General features: G+C 38.2%; 1 protein-coding gene across 1 annotated transcript in view; it reads left to right on the top strand.

Moving 5' to 3' along the window:
• The first annotated feature begins 470 nt into the window (after positions 1–470).
• The window catches only part of tprg1 (tumor protein p63 regulated 1), a 32,205-nt gene continuing 11,931 nt past the window's right edge, over positions 471–20,744 (top strand). Inside the window, exons 1-4 of the mRNA XM_047813884.1 lie at positions 471–590; positions 1,265–1,568; positions 2,368–2,459; positions 5,511–5,687. Of these exons, the coding sequence (XP_047669840.1) occupies positions 1,311–1,568; positions 2,368–2,459; positions 5,511–5,687 (527 nt within the window). The 5' untranslated portion in view covers positions 471–590; positions 1,265–1,310. The remainder of the gene's footprint in view (positions 591–1,264; positions 1,569–2,367; positions 2,460–5,510; positions 5,688–20,744) is intronic.

Genomic DNA, 20,744 nt, shown 5'->3' with positions numbered 1-20,744 from the left:
CTAGACATATAGAGGTATAGACTAGACATATAGAGTTACAAACTAGAGTTTACTAGACATATAGAGTTATAGACTAGACATATAGAGTTACAAACTAGACATATAGAGTTTACTAGACATAGAGTTATAGTCTAGACAAAGAGGTTATAGATAATATAGAGTTACAAACTAGAGTTTACTAGACATATAGAGTTATAGACTAGACATATAGAATTACAAACTAGACATATAGAGTTTACTAGACATAGAGAGTTATAGACTAGAGTTACAAACTAGACATATAGAGTTTACTAGACATATAGAGTTATAGACTAGACAAATAGAGTTACAAACTAGACATATAGAGTTTACTAGACATATAGAGTTATAGACTAGACAAATAGAGTTACAAACTAGACATATAGAGTTTACTAGACATATAGAGTTATAGACTGGACATATAGAGTCAGAGACTAGACATATAGAGTTGTGACAGACATGTATTTCTTTATTTGGCCACGCCCACTGCTTAAACAACCCGGAAAAAGGAAGAGAAATCTATTGCACCTGTTACTGTGTTGTATCGATAAAACTTCTGGAGCCAGAGGCCGGTAAGTGTTTACTTTTTTATGGCTTTTATTTAAAGACTCACCAGAATCGAGTCTCTTGCGTTTTGGTTCTAGATCTTGCAGTTAAACGTGTTTAAAGCCCCAGAGTGTGTACGTGTGTAGAAGTGACAGATCGTGTGCTGAACAACAACGGAAGAAGATGTTGTTTCATTTTTCTGTTAGTTACAATATTGGATTGAGGTCTTTGAAAAGCTTTCACTTATTATTTAATCCATGTGTTCTTTGTGCAGAAGTTCTGAAGCTTTTGCACGGATTTCACAATTCCTTTAAAACTGCTTCTCTAGGAAATGTCGTATTTAAATAAAATGCTAAAACATTAAAGAACAAACAACGGAAATTATACAATGATGAATAATTATTTAAAAATGTAAAAAAAAAATGTTTTAAAGTCGGCAGCTGAAAAGTTTGTTTTAAATGTTACAACTGGAGCCCATGTGATACCAAGCTTACTGCTTGTCTTCCTGTGTGTGTGTGTGTGTGTGTGTGTGTGTGTGTGTGTGTGTGTGTGTGTGTGCGTGCCTTTGTCTGTGTTTGTGTGTGTCTGTGTGTTTGTGTCTGTCTGTTACTGTGCATCTGTTTATCTCTATCTGTCCATCTCTGTTTGTTTGTCTCTGTTTCTATCTTTCTGTCTCTTTGTTTGTCTACTTCCATACCAGTTTGTTTTTAGATCTTCAGACTCACCCTGGGTAAATAAGCATCGCAATGTCAGAAAGAGACGAGGAGACGTTTAAATCTGTGAAGCTTGAGCAGCATGAAGCTGATTCACCTAACGCAGTCCCCGAGGACCTTCAATCCCACCCCAGTGCCCCATCTTCAGCTGTCACTCACAGCAATAAGACTGAAGAGAAGACATTGCCACCAGCATCCAGCACCACCACCACAACCACCAATGCAGATCCAGGAGAAAGGTGGAACACAGCAGTGAACCAGTTCAAGCTCAAGAGATTCTTTGTCCTTCGGGTAATATAAAGGATCTTGTTTATTAGATAAAATTACAAACTGTACAGTTTTTTGCAGGAGATCAGTAAAGCAAAGCTTTATGTGTGTTGTTTAGGTAAAGTTCACTCAGGTCTAACAATGAAGTGATCCACTACCCACCCATAGTAAATATAGTTAGTCATGTGTCTGTAAGTCCAAAGAGCTTACAGTACCTTCCTTCCTTTATCGTTCACACACTCACACACACACTCACACACACACAAGCACCACCTACTTACATCTAGCTACCTGGTGTTTCTCCACGTCGACCTCGCAGAATTTGGTAATCAAATCCTGTTTGCCTGGCAACTAACCCAGACATGGTTCATAGCCATTTTGCAGTAACAGAATTGTCTGAAGTAAAAAAATAAAAATAAAAAAATACGCACAGCAATTTCAAATTCAACACCTCCCAGGTTTCTGTTTAGCATTTTTTGTTAAAGTCACAAAAACACAAAATATTTACAAAAAAGTGATTCATAAAATAATGTTTATCAGTGTTATAGATATAAAAATACTACATAATTACACAACGATAATGTCCTGTGTTAATTATTTATTTAAAATCTAAAATCCAGTTAGTTATGCATGAAGTGAGTTCGTGTTGTTTATCCTAGTATAATGTTTTGTGTCCCATAGACAATCCTATTTTTCATGAAATATTAGAAGCATTAACAGTAACAGCTTATCAGTGAACAGACCTAATAGGGTGGTCCTAATCGCCAAGTACACCTTCTCACCGCATTAACTGACGATATTTGTTTTTGGTTTATTGGTTTAGCCTGGGACTCTAGACAATGCAATTGAAGACGTCAAATCGCTGGTAGACCCGAAGGTGGACGGTCCTGTCCTGAGCGTTTGGCTGCTGGTTGAGTATGTTCTTCTTTTGTTATTATTAATAAAAGAGCAAAACCTGTCATTATAAAATATGAGTTTTGTATACTCTATGCTCAGTATGTATGCCACCACACCCTGGTATAATTGCTTCACAGTGTTATTGCTTTGCCTTTAACTGATTGGAATTTTATTGTGTAGATCATCAGTATGCTTTTTTGCAGTATGGTATTAGGTGCTAGTTAAGAGTTTATCTGCTGTATTTTTTCAAAATAAGATTGTACAATTGCACCCATGTTCCTATTTGAAAGACATCGTTAACTGTTTTAGAAAGAACTTCCTGTTCAGTATTTTATGTGTGTTATCTAGAACCCCTTCATTGAGGTTGGTTTGGTGAGACCTTTGTTGGAAAATTTTCATAAGAATTCGTCAAGCTAAATGAAGTACAGAAAGTATAAACCTTATGACTTTAAACCGCCCAGTGTACTTTAGAGACTGTGTTATTCTTGCAACTTCAGATATAGCGATTGCATCATCTTTTTAAACTTGTGCAGGTGACTATGTGACAAGGAGGAAGCCTCTATGGAAATGGTAAACAAATCATTCTGAACACTTTAGAGCTAAAGATTTCCTTTTACCCAATAACCTCTGACACATTTCTCCAAGCCCACACACAAACTGTGTCATATAATGTGGCGACAATGCAAAACTAACACACTCGCCAAGCAGTAATATTGAACTTATCTTACACAATATTCCAAGCTGCAGGGTTGCAGCTGACATTTCATCATTCCGTCATGCGTTTCTGTACATAACGCAGATGTGCAGGAAATTATTAAAGAGAAATATACAGTAAAGCGGAGCTGCTGAGGGAGGTTCTGCTAAATGTGCAGGCGGATGTCAGCTTCTATCACTGGACACAAGCTTTCAGGAAATTCTTTTAAGAGCTTGCCACATGAGTATGAATAATATATTGCATTTTCCCCAGCCCAATAGATACACACACACACCTATCAGCCATAACATTAAAACCATCTTACTTGAGCCGAAAAACAGCTGTGGCCCGTCGAGGCAAGGACTCCACAAGACCTCTGAAGGTGTGCTGTGGTATCTGGCATCAAGATTTTATCAACAGATCCTGTAAGTTGGGAGCATGGGTTAGACTTGTTTGTCCAGCACATCCCACAGATGCTCGAACGGATTGAGATCTTTGAGAATTTGGAACTCATGTTCCAAATTGAGCTCATGTTCACTGTCATGTTCCTCCAGTCATTCCCACACAGTGTTTGCAGTATGTCAGGGAGCATTATGCTGCTAAAAGAGGCCACTTCCATTAGGGAACATCGTTTGTATGATGTTAGGGGATATCGTTTGTATAACATTAGGGGATATCACTTGATATGCCTTAGTAATTTACTAAAAAACAGTAAATAAAATATTGTAGTAATATATGAGGAAATCGAGTGACATGTTGACACAGAGGGTTTTGACAGGTTCACTGATTCTACCCTGAGCTCTGGTTACTGTCTGTGTGGAGTTTCACATATTCTTCTTCTATGTTCATGTAGATTTCCACCCGGGTCTCTAGTTTCTTTTCACTGTCCAAAACTATGAAGGTAGATAGTTTGGCTTTGTTAAAGGTATAAATGACTGCCTTGTAACAGGTCGGCGTCCCATCCAGGGTGAATCAGACTCTGGTGCCAAATATGAGACTTGGATGTGTGTCTCACTCGTTTTCTTCCTCTCATTGTACATCTATCTGGATCTAGAACAAGTCACTGACATCCTTTAGAGTAACACACACCCCAGTAAAAAAAGATGAAATTAATTTCCATTAGAAAACAGCTTTTAAATTTCTCTTTTATTTTCTCTTCTCCGGCTTATAGCTGTGACAGCCAGGAAATGAGACAAGAACACACTATTTTTTTTTCTTCTTTTAACTTTATCGTTGTTTCACAAAGTTCAGTCACATCCAGGGTTTATGTATCAGTGTTTCATCTTCTGAACTCTTACTTTTGTGTTCTGGGAACTAAAAATGCACCGTAAATATTTGATGAGGTTTTCCTGAAGGCATGTCATGAAATATTGAAGCTTTTAGAGTATGTACATAATTGAGAGGTTTTGTATATTTGTCTTACCTCAAAATAACTTACTGTCAGAATACACCACCCTGACTGCTGAATTACAGTTTCATGTAAACCTCTTGAGCAGTCATGTTAAAATTCCCAGGGAAAACCCACAGCATCAGATGGTCCTAATTTCTAAGAATCACACAGTGGTCATCTGTGTGCTTTCCTATAATAACATTGTTTTCAACTGTGTATTTTAGTCAGACTTGATGTGCAGTGGCTTAGTTTTCTTTGTGTCACAGTTTGAGATGTAATTACTCTGTTTGCACTGAATTTATCCCGAAGTTCCCTGAAGATGTGTTCAGCAAATATATGCTAAGTAATCCCAGAAATCTGAATAGATTGAAACACGACTCATCTGTCACAGGGTTTCATACTCCCAGTGCTGTCACCGACACCTTCATCCCTAATCTGTCATTTTTTAATTTAACTTTTTTCCTCAGTGTCTTTGTATTTTGATGAAGAATTTTGGATGTGGGGGCTTAGTGGTTAGCACGTTTCACCTCACACCTCCAGGGTTGGGGGTTCGATTCCCGCCACCGCCTTGTGTGTGTGGAGTTTGCATGTTCTCCCTGTGCCTCGGGGGTTTCCTCCGGGTACTCCGGTTTCCTCCCCCCGGCCAGAGACATGCATGGTAGGTTGATTTGGCATCTTTGGAAAATTGTCCGTAGTGTATGATTGCGTGAGTGAATAAGTGTGTGAATGTGTGCCCTGCGATGGGTTGGAATTCCGTCCAGGGTGTATCCTGCCTTGATGCCCGATGATGCCTGAGATAGGCACAGGCTCCCCGTGACCCAAGAAGTTCGGACAAGCGGTAGAAAATGAATGAATTTTGGTTGTGTGAATGTAGACCAGTAAAGACCATCACATCACATTACTAAAGAGAGTACTCAAGAGTTATTTATGTATTTATTACTGAATTAGCTTAAATATGTATTCTGTATGTTTCTTTGTTCCCCAGGATTGATCACTGGAACAATGAAAAAGAGCGATTGGTGTTGATCACTGAGAGGTCTCTCCTCATCAGCAAATACGATTTCATCATGCTAAACTGCGAGCAGATTCAGAGAATTCCACTTAATCTCATTGATCGGATCACCGAGGGTGCTTTTATTTTCCCTCCTCGCTCCCTACTCACGTGAGTATCTTTCTCAGATTGCAATGTAGCATCTCCTTCTTCTTTAGACCCCATCACATGTTTATCAGTAACTTGTTAGCATTAGGATTCCATTATGGTTGAAGCTTTAAGCTTAGGGTCACATCATATAGAGACAAAAGACATGAACACACAATAGGCTCTGATTCTGATCCTATTTTCCACACTTGTTTTGAAGTCAGCAATCATACCATATTTCCCTTGTATATGACTACTATAAACCACCACTTGCTTTAGATCAAGAAACACAAAACGTCTGTGGATTCTGTCGGTTCTGTAGATTATCCCTTTGTGTAACACAATGCACAATTTATACATTTACTTCTAGTCTCTTCTTCAAAGCTAGAAAAAAATATTTTATTAAATATTAAGAAATGGATAACAATAATAATAATAATAATAATAATAATTATTATTATTATTATTATTATTATTTATAAAGCACTTTTAAAACAAAAAAAAGACAAAGCTGAACACAAAGTTCTGTACATCATAAAATACAAAGAATTAAATAGTAACAAAATAAAATAATAACAGCAATAATTCAGAATTAAACAAAAATCAGGGAATAGAAATGTGTTTTTAAATAAGGAAACAGTGGGTGCCTGTCGATGTACAGAGGCAAGTTCCATAGCCTAGGAGCAGCAACAGAGAAGGTTCGGTCTCCTCTTTGCTTCCACTTTGACCTTTTGGTGTCAAGAAGCTATTGATCAGCTGACCTATGCGAACGGGCAGGACTGTAGGGGTGAAGCAGTTCCGTAAGGTATGTCGGGGTCTGACTATTTAAAGATTAAAAAAAATAAAATAAATAAAAGCACTTTAAACTGAACCCTATAATACAGCCAGTGAGGCCAAAATTGGTGTTATATGGTCATATTTCCTTCAAACCAGTCAAAAGATGCGCACTAGAATTTTGGATTAATTGAAGGCGAGACAGAGAAGACTGGCTAAGACCGATATAGAGTGTGTTACAGTAATCCAGTCGAGATGTAATAAAGGCATGGATTACCTTCTCAAATTGTTGCCAGGACACGAGGTTTTATTTTTGCCAGGCGCCTTCGGTGAAAAAAGCTGGACTTCACCAATGCATAATTTTGCTATCCAATTTAAGATCAACATCCATTTTAAAGGCTAAATTAGATACCACAGGTCTAACATAGGATTCCAAAGGACCCAGGTCAACAGGGGGGACTTACCGGAGCCACTTGGGCCAAACAACATCACCTCTGTCAGGTTATAATTAAAATAGAGAATATTCACTTCCATCCAAGCTTTAATGCCATCAAGACATGAAAGGAGATGTGCAACAGAGGAACCCTCCTTTTGCTTTACCGGTATGTAGATTTGGGTATCATCTGCATAACAGTGGAAGGAAATCCCATGGTGTCCAAGGATGGATCCCAGGGGAAGCAGATAAAGCGAAAAGAGTAATTGCCCCAGAACCGAGCCCTGTGGAACCCCGTAGGACAAGGGAGCAATGGAGGATTCTAGACCACCTAGACCCACAGAAAAAGTCCTATTCGTTAAGTAGGACTGAACCACTTTAAAACAGGGGCACGGACACCCACAAGTTGAACTAGATGAGATATTAAAATGCGGTGGTCAGCTATATCAAAGACAGCTGTTAGGTCCAGCAGGACAAGGATGACAAAATTACCAGCATCAGAAGCAATGAGAATGTCATTAAAAACCCTTTACAAGGCTGACTCTGTGCTATGCAGTGTTTTAAAGCCAGACTCCAGGATGTAATTTTCATCCAGAAACGATTTCAGTTGTGTATAGACAATATTTTCTAAGACCTCAGAAAGAAATGGCAGCCTGGAGATAGGTCTAAAGTTAGCTAGTAAAGAGTGGTCTAGACCAGGTTTCTTAATATACAGTATGGTTGTACTACTGCATGTTTAAAATAAATAGGAATTACACCAGAAGATAAGCTGTTATTAACAATACTGAGGAACAATTGCTCTATACAAGGGTAATCCTCTTTAAACAATGGGGGGAAACAGTATCACGGGGGGAACCTGAGGGGTTTATATGCCTCACCACATCCTCTAATCGTTACTGGTTGGAAGCAACCCAAAACAACACAGCACAGAACAGAGACAGAGGGGTCAGTAATAGTAGGAGGGATAAGAGCCCTGATAATGGTACTGAATGGTAATGCCCTGATAATGAATATGTACCGTACGGTACATATGTAGAAGAAGCCTTTATTTTGTCGCAAAATAGGAGCCTTTATACAGTCGCAGCTTAGCAGTGCTGGGGCTTAGCGTATTTTATATTAACAATTGAAGTGGATTGTTTTTATACCCCAGAAGATGGTGGAGACTTCATGTTTTCGGGTTACTAGGTTACTAGGAGATGCATCTATCTGTCCATTCAACGAAATTTCTTGTTAGGGCAGCACTGCCAAGCTACCACTGTGCTGTTATGTTTTTGCGACAAAATAAAGGCTTCTTCTACATACAGTATGTACCATACGGTACATGGTCATTAGTCTCAATTCAGCCTCAGACGTCACGCACATCAATCAACTGTTGAATGAAAGTCTGATTATGGCATATAAAATGTATTCATCAAAAAGTCATCATCTGATTAGTTTGATTATAGAAGATGTCTGGGAGGCACGTTTGCCGCATGGTCCGCCTGGAAACAAAGCCGTCGTGACGCTCTGCTTCCCTCATGGAAGAAGGAATCTGTCATGTTTATAGCTGTGATGAGTGCAATGAGAATCAGCTAAATGCTGGATTTTGCTCATTATCTGAAGTTCATGGTATAGATTCATTAATTTGCATGACTTTCCTAAATGAACAGTTTATGATTACATGCCGGTCTGTTTGTAGGAACATTTATTTTACATTTTCATGCCCGCTGAACAAATCGAACTGTGATTGGATGCTTTACATGTCAGTCAGATGCATTTACATTATTATTATCATTATTATAATTATTATTACATATACACACCCTCTTGGGTGGTCCTTGGCCAATAAAAGCAACTGTGGTGTCCATACATCTGCCGTCATTTTGAAGGTCTGGTTGTGTGAGACTGCGGTCACTGATGTAAGGTCTGGTTGTGTAAGACTGCGGTCACTGATGTAAGAATCGAATTCATTGGATTCATTAAAACAGTAACTAATTTGTGCATCATAGCAGCCATAGCAGCCAATTTTCGTGTTGGTTTAACGCTTGCCATATTTACACACCTAAGCTAGATAAGCACTAGAACAGTACCACATGCTGTACGAAGCACATCTGGTCTTGTTCAAGTACTAATACAAACAGAAGCTCAAACACCTCTTTTTTTACACTTTTTCTGCTCTTGCATATTTGATAAACTTCTGCTCACCTTTTGCATCTGATCCTAAAGTAAACTGGGGCTGTGTTTCTCTATACACTGTGTTTCTCTATACACTTCTGTTTTGGAAGTGTATTATGTGCAGAGGTGATTTGAGGGTAACACAGTGGCACAGATGTGGAGGGCTTTTTGGAAACCAATGAACTGTCCTGCTCTACTAAACATACTTTGGTGGATTACTCAGTAATACTTGTGTTGATTACTGTAAGCCGTATGACTGCCAGTAACAGACAGCATCATTCAACAGTTCATGTCCTGGCATTGAATCTGGCTATGGAAAGTTTTGCTAGTTTGTGTTATGAGTACTTTATTGGGTGTTGAAGAGCATGATATTCATCACTGGTGTTGTTTTACTGTGTTTTTTCATGTGTTTTCACTTAAGCAGAAACATGAACCGTGCTGATTTTTAAATGCACTCAATGTCATTGCTTTGATTTTGGAATTCTTCCATTTTTCTTCATCCTCACTAAAAGATGTAAAACCTCTGCTAGACACTAACATGAATGATGTACACTAGTGGTTTTAACAGTCTCATGTTTAATCCTGAGCTCAGGTTACTGTCTGTAGAGATTTGTCTGTTCTCGTGTTTCTTCCATGTTCTCTGGTTTCTTCTCACCTCCCAAAAACATCCAGGTAGATGGATTGGCCACTTGGTGTGTGTGTGTGGGTGGGTGGGTGTCTCCTACTCACTGTTCTTGGAATACATTAAAATTCTGAACGGGATCGATAACCTTGTGAGGTGAATGAATGAATGAATGAATGAATGAATGAATGAGTGAATGAATGTACAAATGAATAAATGATGAATAAATGAACGAATAAACAAATGAATAAACAAAGGAATAAAAAAACATACCAGTTAAAAGCATAAGATGACAAGATAAGATAAGATGTACCTTTATTCGTCCCACAATGGGGGAAATTTCACTGTTACAGCAGCCAAGAGTAATAAAATGCAAATATATAAAAAAAATTACTCTTGGCTGCTGTAACAGTGAGTGAGATTCCAAGAACAGTGAGTAGGAGAGAGGATAACACCCCCCCCCCCCCCCACACACACACACACACACACCAAGTTGCCAATCCATCTACTTGGATGTTTTTGGGAGGTGAGAAGAACCTCCCAAGTCATGCAGTAAGACTGTATTTGACTGGTTTCTAATCATCTGTTATTACACAACTTCACAACTTTATTCAGCTTTTCTTCAGCCACCCTATTTAAACCATCCAATATTGTCATATGGTCCTATCGGGTATCTACAGTAACTACTGCCGGGCTATTCAATTGTCGGCCTATTATTTTCTTCCGGCCTTTCGTGTAGCCTAGTGTGAAAAAGACAGATTAATTGGGAGGACTATGGTGCAAAAATCCAAATGATTATATATAAAATATATATTTTTGTTGTGTCATCACTCATATTGCAACCCAGATCTCTCCAGTCCCTTATTTGGGATGTTTTTCATGAACCTACATGACAAACTAATTGAATAGCCCTTGATGTACTTTATACTGTACATGTTTGCACTCAGGCACGTTTTATGGAGGAATGATAATAAAACTCACTTTGCTCAAAAGCCAGTGTTTCTAAATAACAAAGTCACTTGCAAGCTGCATATCTTATCCATCACATGTAGCCTGAGAATATGTCAAGAAGTTACGAAATGGGTTAATCTGAAATGGCTTCTGACTCAAGGTGTTATCTGTAAAAAAGAACAAAGGTATTTGTATAGTAATACAATACGGCCATCTGGAAGCCAGACGTCTTCCATTATCACTTTGCACAGCATTCATTTAATTTGTTTATTTTTATTACACTTATTCTACAGTTTTAGCAAGTTGTCTATGTCTTAATTGTATAACTGTAGTAAATATAACTACAAACTTGTTTGTGAAAATTCATGCATGTGTTTGTCCAGTTAAATTGATAGCAATAAGCTTTTTTGTTCATTTCACAATGTCACATGACATAACAAAAAGAGAGGTCAAGATCAAGCATATCCCAGTGAATCTTTTACATCTGACGGCAAAATGGCTTGTTTCATTATACAGTGGCAGCAAAGTACTGTATAAGGAGGCAAATGTTGTTTTTTCTCTTATTTCTGCAAGGGAATTATGTGGAAATGATTAAGGAGGAAGGTTATAAGGGAGAAGTGTGGTGAATACACAGCCACGCTCTAGTGCATGTGATTAGTTGCAGAAAGTAATGTAAGCCTTTCATGGGAAATTTCTTTAAAGCAGGCACAAGGGACACTAACTCAAGCAAAGCTAATTCAATGAACAAAGTGTAATGCAGCGTAAAGCACTTAAGAGAGATAGGTGCTACTAGAGGGCCTTTATCCTCACACATTACATTCAATTATAAATAAAATCAGCAATGAAAACCACTCTAAAGTGCTGCAAGGAAGAAAAGCCAAAGCAGTCACTCTTTTATCCTCCTTCCTTTCCTTCCTGCCTTTCATCTCTCATAACTTTCTAGCTCTTTCATTTACTATTTGCTTGTTTCCGTCTCAGTCTTTTTCTTTAAAGCTAGGTCTTACATTATATAGTGATGATTGAAAGTTTTATATTCTTCATAAATATGACATAAACATCATCAGATTTTCATACAATTCCTGAAAGTTGACTAAGAGCCCAAGCGTGAAACCCAATTAAACCAATGACACCAAAGTATTATACTCTGTCATTCATTTTATGAAGAAAATGATCCTATATTAGATATCGGTGAGTGGCCAGAGTAGGGGAAACTTTGCTTGAAGTACCTGGTATGACCAAGTATAATAGCTTTGTCTTATCTGAACATCTGATATGAATTGATGTTTTAGGTCATATTTATGCAGAAATCTAGAAACCTCTAAAGGTTTCTAAACCTTCAAGCACCACTGTATACTTCAGATCTGTTAAGTGCAGTGTACTTTACACCACAGGAGCTCAAAAGGGGTGGAGCCATTAGGTCAGGGTTAGAATATATACATTTGAGTTGAGACAAAATGTATGGATATTGATGCCGTTTAGTGACATGAGGTTTCTGTTTACTTCAAAACAAAGTGATTGATGTGAGATGTTTTGAAAAGTCAATAGTGCACATTTGAGACATATCTGAAGATATACGACACATTCCCACAGCCTCTAACAAACCGAAGCGCACGCACCAATGACAAATACCCGAAACCTTTCTCTCTAATCTTTAAGGATGCGGCTGTCAGACAGGTCTACAATCAATACTCCAAACTCACACAAATCTCCTGTAATGATCTGGACACTCCCATCTCTACATTTCACAGCTGGCCAATCAGTGTGACTGATAAATCCTCACTTTTGCGCTGATCAATCATGTCAGTAATCATAACTCTCTGATATTATCCACACTGGACCTTTAGCTCCCCTTAGCGATGCTACAGATGAATTCTAGGTACACTAGGACAAGAACTATATTTGAATAAATTATTTATTGTACTCAATAATGCATTTATCATTTATCAATCTGTCATAAAAATGTGTAATTAAGCTACCAGTGTGTCCGCTTTCTGATTCTTACTGAAAAGTGCAGTCTATGTTAGTCAGCATGGATCTTTAAACCTGTAAGTCTATATTTACAGTATCTATCTATCTATCTATCTATCTATCTATCTATCTATCTATCTATCTATCTATCTATCTATCTATCTATCTATCTTCTTCTTCTTGAGCTTCTTTCGGCTGCTCCCTTTAGTGCTCGCACACCACGGATCATTTTTCTCCATTACAACCTGTCTTCTGCATCTTCCTCCATCACACCATCTTCCTCTGCATGTTTTCCCTCACCACATCCACAACCCTCACCCTCTGGCCTTACTCTTCTCCTCTTGCCCAGCAGCCCCATCCTCAGCATTTTTCTTCCTATATACCCCATATCCCTTCTTTGTACTGTATATGTCCAAACCCTCTTAATCTCTTCTCTCTCACTTTGTCTCCAAGCCATCCTGCCTGCACTGTCCCACTAATATAACATATATCCAATCCTGTCTATCTTTGTCACTCCCAATGCAAATCGCAGTATCTTCAGCTTGCCACCTCTATCTGTCTATCGAGCTACAGTTAATTTTTACATCAAACATTCTAATTAGGAAAAGTGTGATCTCTGTGACGTTGATTGTCATGTGAATGATGGGGCCACAGACATACAGATGTGCTATCAATTACAGATGTGTCTCTATGAATGAGTACATCCTAATAGTGTATGGAATAAAAACACTGTCAATAATAATCGTACGTAATTCAAAGCATTTGTGTGTAAATTTTAATTTTGCGGAGTTGGATCCCAAAATGTACGGCCACGACAGTTTACAGATACGAGAATTTGTGTGTTTGTTCAAATACAACTCCAAAATGTACGACTATGACAGTTTACACACACAACGCTTGTTTTCACAACACCTCTTTTTCACACACGAAAACGGTCTGCGAAACAACTGTCAAAAATACGTCATCACGTTCACAGGCATTACTATCTGAGGGAAGATGAATCGATTCCACAAAATGCGCATGCCCTCTTTTAAACCACTGGCTCCGAAATGGCGGATCAGCAGCCAAGCGCTCACTCATCGTCTCGGGTAAGTTTTTTCCTTCCAAATTCGGACATGGTTAAGGTTTAGTTATCACTAATAACAGAGAGGAGTAATATTACAGATATAGGTTAACTATAGTAAGTAAGATTAGCTCTCAGAGTAAGGTTACATTAGGTGCTTAAAGAATACAGCTGTTTAGGAGGTCATCACTGCAGTCTGTAGTGTGATGAGATAGGCTTACATAAAAGACACACACCTCACATCTAGCCATTTCCTGCTGCACTGACTGCCCATTTGACTTGGACCTTCTTACTTGTGCTGACTGTCCACTGATATTGGACTGGTTCGCCATTTTCTGTTGTCCAACACTTAAGGTGTCGGTCAACATCGACACCAGATTCAGGGCTGAGTGCAAGATGTCACCTAATGGAACCTGATAAACAATAAAATATGACTTTAACACTTAAGCAGTGAACACATATTGCATGACCTGTGTATTCCAGTGCATGTACACAGCTGTTAGTAAGTTAACACTTAAAATTGCTAATTCTTTTATGTAGGCCTATCTCATCATGCTACAGACTGCACGCTATAGTTAACCTATCTCTGTAATATTACTCCTCTCTGTTATTAGTGATAACTAACCCTTAAACATGTCTGAATTTGGAAGGAAAAAACAACTTACCTGAGACGATGAGCAGTGTTGTAATGTAACGGAGTAAAAACACTTCGTTACTGTACTTAAGTAGAAATGTCACGTATCTGTACTTTACTTCGCTATTTAAATTTATGTCAACTTTCACTTTTACTCCACTACATTTCCTAGATAAAATGTATACTTTTACTCCGTTATATTTCCACTAAGCATCTTCGTTACTACAAAATAGAATCAGAAGAAATGTGTGTGACTGCAATAAGAGAGGTTTGGTGAATCACTACTCCTAGATTGCATTACGCTCCGCACGCTGTACGGAGAAGCACAGGTACGCGCAGCGTGCACGCGCAGTCAGAGCTGGAGGCTTTAATGTATAACGTTAATCGGAAAGCTGCAAATACAGCAACCAAAAGCAGTGAAATTTCACTTTTCTTATTACCAGAGTTGTAGCACAAACAAAATGTTAATGCAAACAATCCATACAATACTAAATAAAAATAACATTTATTGATTCGGTCTTTGTGAATATTTGTTTATTAATGACTGCATTCATTGGACACACTGTTTGTAGAGAATACACACAGACATGAACTGATTTGATTCAAGACTGGCATCATTACATCATGCATAAAATTTTGGTGTCCACTTTTGCCATTTAATAATACCATAACTTTTGGCTTACTATGTAGTCATATAATATATAATACAAAACTCTTCTTGTTTTAAATTCTCACTGAGGGCTAAAACCCCTAAAGATGAAACCCTAGAACCGTCCCTGAATTTATACCTACCGAAAATCACTGAAATTTTACTTTTACTTCAAATACTTAAGTACATTTAATATCAGAAAATGACTTTTGATACTTAAGTACACTAAATATCAGATACTTTAAGCCTTTACTTGAGTAGTAGCCTATTCTAAAAGGTGACTTTCACTTCTACCAAAGTCTTTTTCTAGTATGATACTTGTACTTTTACTCAAGTATTGCTTTCTAATACTTTATACAACACTGACGATGAGTGAGCGCTTGGCTGCTGATCCGCCATTTCGCCAGTGGTTCAAAAGAGGGCGGGCGCATACGCACTTCGTGGAATCGATTCATCTTCCCTCGGATGGTAATGCCTGTGAACGTGATGACGTATTTTTGACAGTTGTTTCGCAGACCGTTTTTGTGTGTGAAAAAGAGGTGTTGTGAAAACAAGCGTTGTGTGTGTAAACTGTCATAGTCGTACATTTTGGAGTTGTATTTGAACAAACACACAAATTCTCGTATCTGTAAACTGTCGTGGCCGTACATTTTGGGATCCAAAAATTTACACACAAATTCTTTGAATTACGTACGATTATTATTGACAGTGTTTTTATTCCAAAATAGTGCAGGTTTCCCGCAGCGCTTTTCAGTTAAGACGGCCCGCCTAAATCGGAAGCCCTACCGCCTTAACTAGGTTGTCCAAAAAAAAATAAAAAATTCCGCTACACAAAAGGCCGTCAAGTGCATCTCGGAGAATAGCGCGGACGTATGGGGTCAGAATTGTTTCGTTATTCTGAATAAATACACTATGATCCACAAATAAATATAAAGAGTTTCACAAATATTTTTACAAATTTCACAAAAAGAAATGAAATTCACAAATAAATAAAATGGGATTTGCAAATAAAAAAATATTTATAAATTGTATTTATTTGCGAATTGCTTCCTGCTCATTTGTGTATCGCGTTCTGTGCATTTGTGAATCACTGCACACATTTGTGGATTGTGTTCTGTGCATTTGTGAATTTGAAACATTTCTAACGTCAAGACGTGCACAAGAATCCACAAATAGGTGGACTTCGCCCACCGTCTACTCCAGCCAATCACGTTCTGATTTACTCGCTCTTCACACTACCCCTGGACCCATTGATGATGCTGAAATCGTTTCCAAAGAAAGCAGAATTGAACTAACCCTTAGTGCTGGCTACAATCCATACAGGGTTACCAGGGTTGCCACACAGCCGAAATGAGGGAAAGACGTGGTCCGTCACTGTCTAGAGCAGGGGTATTCAATTAAAATTTAAAGAGGTCCAGTTGCTAAAATTTCCTCCCAGCAAAGGTCTGAATCTTATATTGTCACTTAAAATAGTGAACCCTCATGTTAATAAAATCAATAACGCACACATTTCTATATAATTTATTGTTAAATTTCAAGTGTTTTCCAAGTCTGAACTTGTATGGCACTTGAATGGAAAACAATCCTGTAGTTGTCTTTACTACATGTCAAGTAACAGACAACAGACACTGAATTTCTTCTGAATAAAATAAATAAAAAGTGCAAACACAGCTTTGTGCAGCCTGAACTTAGGGCCTATATTTCATGTAATGTAAAACATTCAGAATCTTTTGAATAAAATATAAGTGTAATAAAAATTAAACAAAAGTCTTTTGAGCTGCCCCTTTTTTAAACATTAACTACATTAATAGCACAGGAACCTTAGGCAAAAGAACATTTCAGGTAAAATAGAAGAGGGCAGAATTTACTGAATAAAAGAAAAGTGCAGAGCTTTGAGCAGCTCCCTTTTTCCTCTCTCCTTTCCACCTCTCCTTACTCCCTTTCCATTTTCCGTTCCTAGTGAGAGAAATGGACATGTAACTGTCCTGCCAGCTGGTTGAATCTTAATTGTCCTGCCAGCGTAATTAGGTGCATTACTGCCACCTTCTGCTCTGGAGTATGGAACAGATGGCTTGGCTTTTGATGACGCTCCTGTCGTAATTGAACGAAAGATTTATCTTTTTATTAATATCAAAGAGCTTATATAATCTTATAATATTAGATTATGTTAAGGAGATGCTTAATATGATAATATTAGAATTTTAACGGGTCCGGGCAGACCCATCACTCGATCCGGATTCAGACCGCGGTCCGCCATTTGGTGATGCCCGGTCTACAGGATAACTAGCCAGCTGATAAAATTTGAATGTTGTTTTGCACTTTCTTATTTATTATTATATGTTATTTAATTTTTATATTTAGTGTTAAATAAATAATTGTTAAATGTAGTACAGAGTCTGTGGTCTATCTCACAAACAAGCGCCGCCGAACCCTAACGCCTTAACTAACAGATTTTCTGCGGGAAACCAGGTAGTGTTTCAGTAGGTCAAGGAATAAGGATAGATAGATGGATGGATGGATGGAATGTTTACATCATTCTGTGTAAACGCTAGAGACTGTTATGCATAAAAAATAACAGGGGTTCAGCAAATTTGATATACCCAATCAGCCATGCAACAACTTTGATGTTCAAAGTCATTGAGATAAGATTTTTACTCCTTCTCAGGTGTCATGTGACTGTTATCTAAAGCTTTTGCCCTCTATCTGCACAGTTTTATGCACTACACTGCTGCAACATGATTGGATAATTACATTGAATGGCCAGTTGTCCTAATAAAGAATGCAGTCATATGAAAGGATTAGGACACCCCATTAAATATTCAGTTCTTTATTAAGAAATGTCAACATGCCAGTTTCTGATCTAGTTTTAATTTGCACCTGTAGATGATAGTTATGAAATTGCACATAAACAACAAATAATCACTTTTTTCACTTGTTAAACAAAAGAAATCAACAAACTGAATATTTCAGCTGAGGAAAAGTTACAGTAGGACACCCTGTGCAGTAATAGCTAGTGTTTCCCCTTTTGGCTGAGATAACCTCAATGAGATGTTTCTTGTAGCCTAATATACAGTAACAGTTTGTGTTTGAGGGGTTCCTTGAATGCACAGTCCATTTCAATTCACCACTCAGGATCTCATAGGATTTAGATCTGGGCTTTAACTTGGCCATTCCAGAATTCACTGTCTTTTACTTGTCCTTGGTGGATTTACTGGTTTGTTTTTGTCATGTTGTAAGGTCCAGTTCCAGCTTCAGCTTCAGTTTTTTTTGACAGATGTTCTCACATGTTCCTCAAGCACCTTCTTATACAATTTAAAATTCATAATGCATTCTGTGATGATGGTCTGGTCTGGTCCTGCTGCAGCAAAGCATCCTCAAACCAGAACACTTCTACCTCCATGTTTCACAGTTGGTTTGAGCTTCTTTTGCTGAAATGCTGTATTTGGTTTATGCCAAACATGTCCTCTGTTATGGTGTCCAAATAATCCAAAAATGAATGAAAATGAAAAATGCCCAAAAATGAATGAAACATTCAGATATTACAGATATATTTGGAGACTTTTTTAAGAATCTTGTGGTCTGATCTTGGGGTGAATTTGCTTGGACGGCCCGACCTGGCCATGTTGGCAGTTGTTTTAAATGTTCTCCAGTTGTAAATGATTTTCAGACAGTGGAATGTCTGATTACAAATTCTTTTGAGATCATTTATATCCCTTATCAGACTCATTATTATCAACAATCTTCTTTCTGAAGGCCTCAGAGAGCCCTTAGGATCTCACCATGGTGATACCTCTCACTTCAACAATTAAGAGCAAACCGAACTAAATATCTGAGGTATAAATAAGACAAGCCTTCTTCAAAATGCTCTGGAACAATGTTCTAATAATTTGCTTCTGATGTGATACACCTGTAGGTCATTTTATCCATTTTAAGTACAAATAAATGAGGGGGTGTCATTACTTATTCCTCACAACAAATTAGATTTTTTTTTAAACAACATTTTACAGATCATTTACAGATCATTTACAGATCATTTACAGAGAAAATAACTTTTTTGTTGTTTACTTATATTACTTAAGTCTTCCACTATTGTTAAATTAATCATAAAAAGCCCCTGTATTTTTCATTATTAAAAAGCACAGGCTTTCATGGGGTGCCCTAATTTTTTCGCATGACCGTATGCTCCAAATATCTGGTTCGGTTTTTTAAATGTGAAGGGATTGTTTTTCTTTAATTAGATATGAATCCACCAGCACCACCACCCTGAGCAGATAGATAAAACATGGATGAATGAACGCTGTGTGTTCATGGTAATGAACGTGCTCTTTCTTTGTTCCACACGTTCATATCTGATGTCCTCGTGCCCGCATGAAAGTAAATATGCTCTGCTTATGTGACTTTTTTTGTTATGGCTTGCAGGATCCCAGTCATGATGTGCACCTTTAATCTCACCCAGATGCCCTATGAACTTTTCTGACATCTTTCTATTTAAAAAAGTAATAATAATAATAATAATTATCATCCTCTTGCTTGTATCTGAGTTGGTATCTCTTTATTTTAAATGTCTTTAAATTGTTTTTGTTGTTGTTTCCAACCTGATGTGACCCTGTTTAAATTTTGTGGCGCAATGAATCATTTCTATAGCTGTGGGCCATTAAATGTTTTATTTAATGATTGACTCATATTAAGGTAGAGTTTAATAACGAAGCCAGCATGCATAGTTTTATAGGGAGCGGTTGTGTGTTTGAATTAGTGAGTGTGTGTATGTGTGTGTGGGTGAGTGAGTGTGTGTGAGTGTGTCAGTGAGTAAGTGTGTGTGAGTGTGTGTCATGAGTTAGTGAGTGTGTGTGTGTGTGTGTGTGTGTGTGTGTGTGTGTGTGTGTGTGTGTGTGTGGGTGAGTGAGTGTGTGTGTGTGTGTGTGTGTGTGTGTGTGTGTGTGTGTGTGTGTCATCAGTGAATGTTTGTTTGATTGTGTGAGTGTGTCAGTGAGTAAGTGTGTATGTGTGTGTGTGTTTTTGAGTGTGTGAGACAGAGAGAAATGGGTGAATGAGTGTGAATGTTCACTCTATAACAACTCATGTAAGTGTGTGTGTGTGTGTGTGTGTGTGTGAGTGTGTGTGAGTGTGTTTGAGTGTGTTTGAGTGTGTTTGAGTGTGTTTGAGTGTGTTTGAGTGTGTGAGACAGAGAGAAATGGGTGGATGAGTGTGAATGTTCACTCTATAACAGCCCGTGTGTGTGTGTGTGTGTGTGTGTGTGTGTGTGTGTGTGTGTGTGTGTGTGTGTGTGTGTGTGTGTGTGTGTGTGTGTGTGTGTGTGTGTTTGAGTGTGTGAGACAGAGAGAAATTGGTGGATGAGTGTGAATGTTCACTCTATAACAGCCCATGTAAGTGTGTGTGTGTGTGTGTGTGTGTGTGTGTGTGTGTGTGTGTGTGTGTGTGTGTGTGTGTGTGTGTGTGTGTGTGTGTGTGTGTGTGTTTGAGTGTGTGAGACAGAGAGAAATGGGTGGATGAGTGTGAATGTTCACTCTATAACAGCCCATGTAAGTGTGTGTGTGTGTTTGTGTTTGTGTGTGTGTGTGTGTGTGTGTGTGTGTGTGTGTGTGTGTGTGTGTGTGTGTGTGTGTGTGTGTGTGTGTGTGTGTGTTTGAGTGTGTGAGACAGAGAGAAATGGGTGGATGAGTGTGAATGTTCACTCTATAACAGCCCATGTAAGTGTGTGTGTGTGTGTGTGTGTGTGTGTGTGTGTGTGTGTGTGTGTGTGTGTGTGTGTGTGTGTGTGTGTGTGTGTTTGAGTGTGTGAGACAGAGAGAAATGGGTGGATGAGTGTAAATGT

The sequence above is a fragment of the Tachysurus fulvidraco genome, chromosome 5 (genome assembly GCF_022655615.1).
Source record: "Tachysurus fulvidraco isolate hzauxx_2018 chromosome 5, HZAU_PFXX_2.0, whole genome shotgun sequence".
NCBI classification, from domain to species: Eukaryota; Metazoa; Chordata; class Actinopteri; order Siluriformes; family Bagridae; genus Tachysurus; species Tachysurus fulvidraco.
This window is presented reverse-complemented; position numbering and strand designations above follow the sequence as displayed.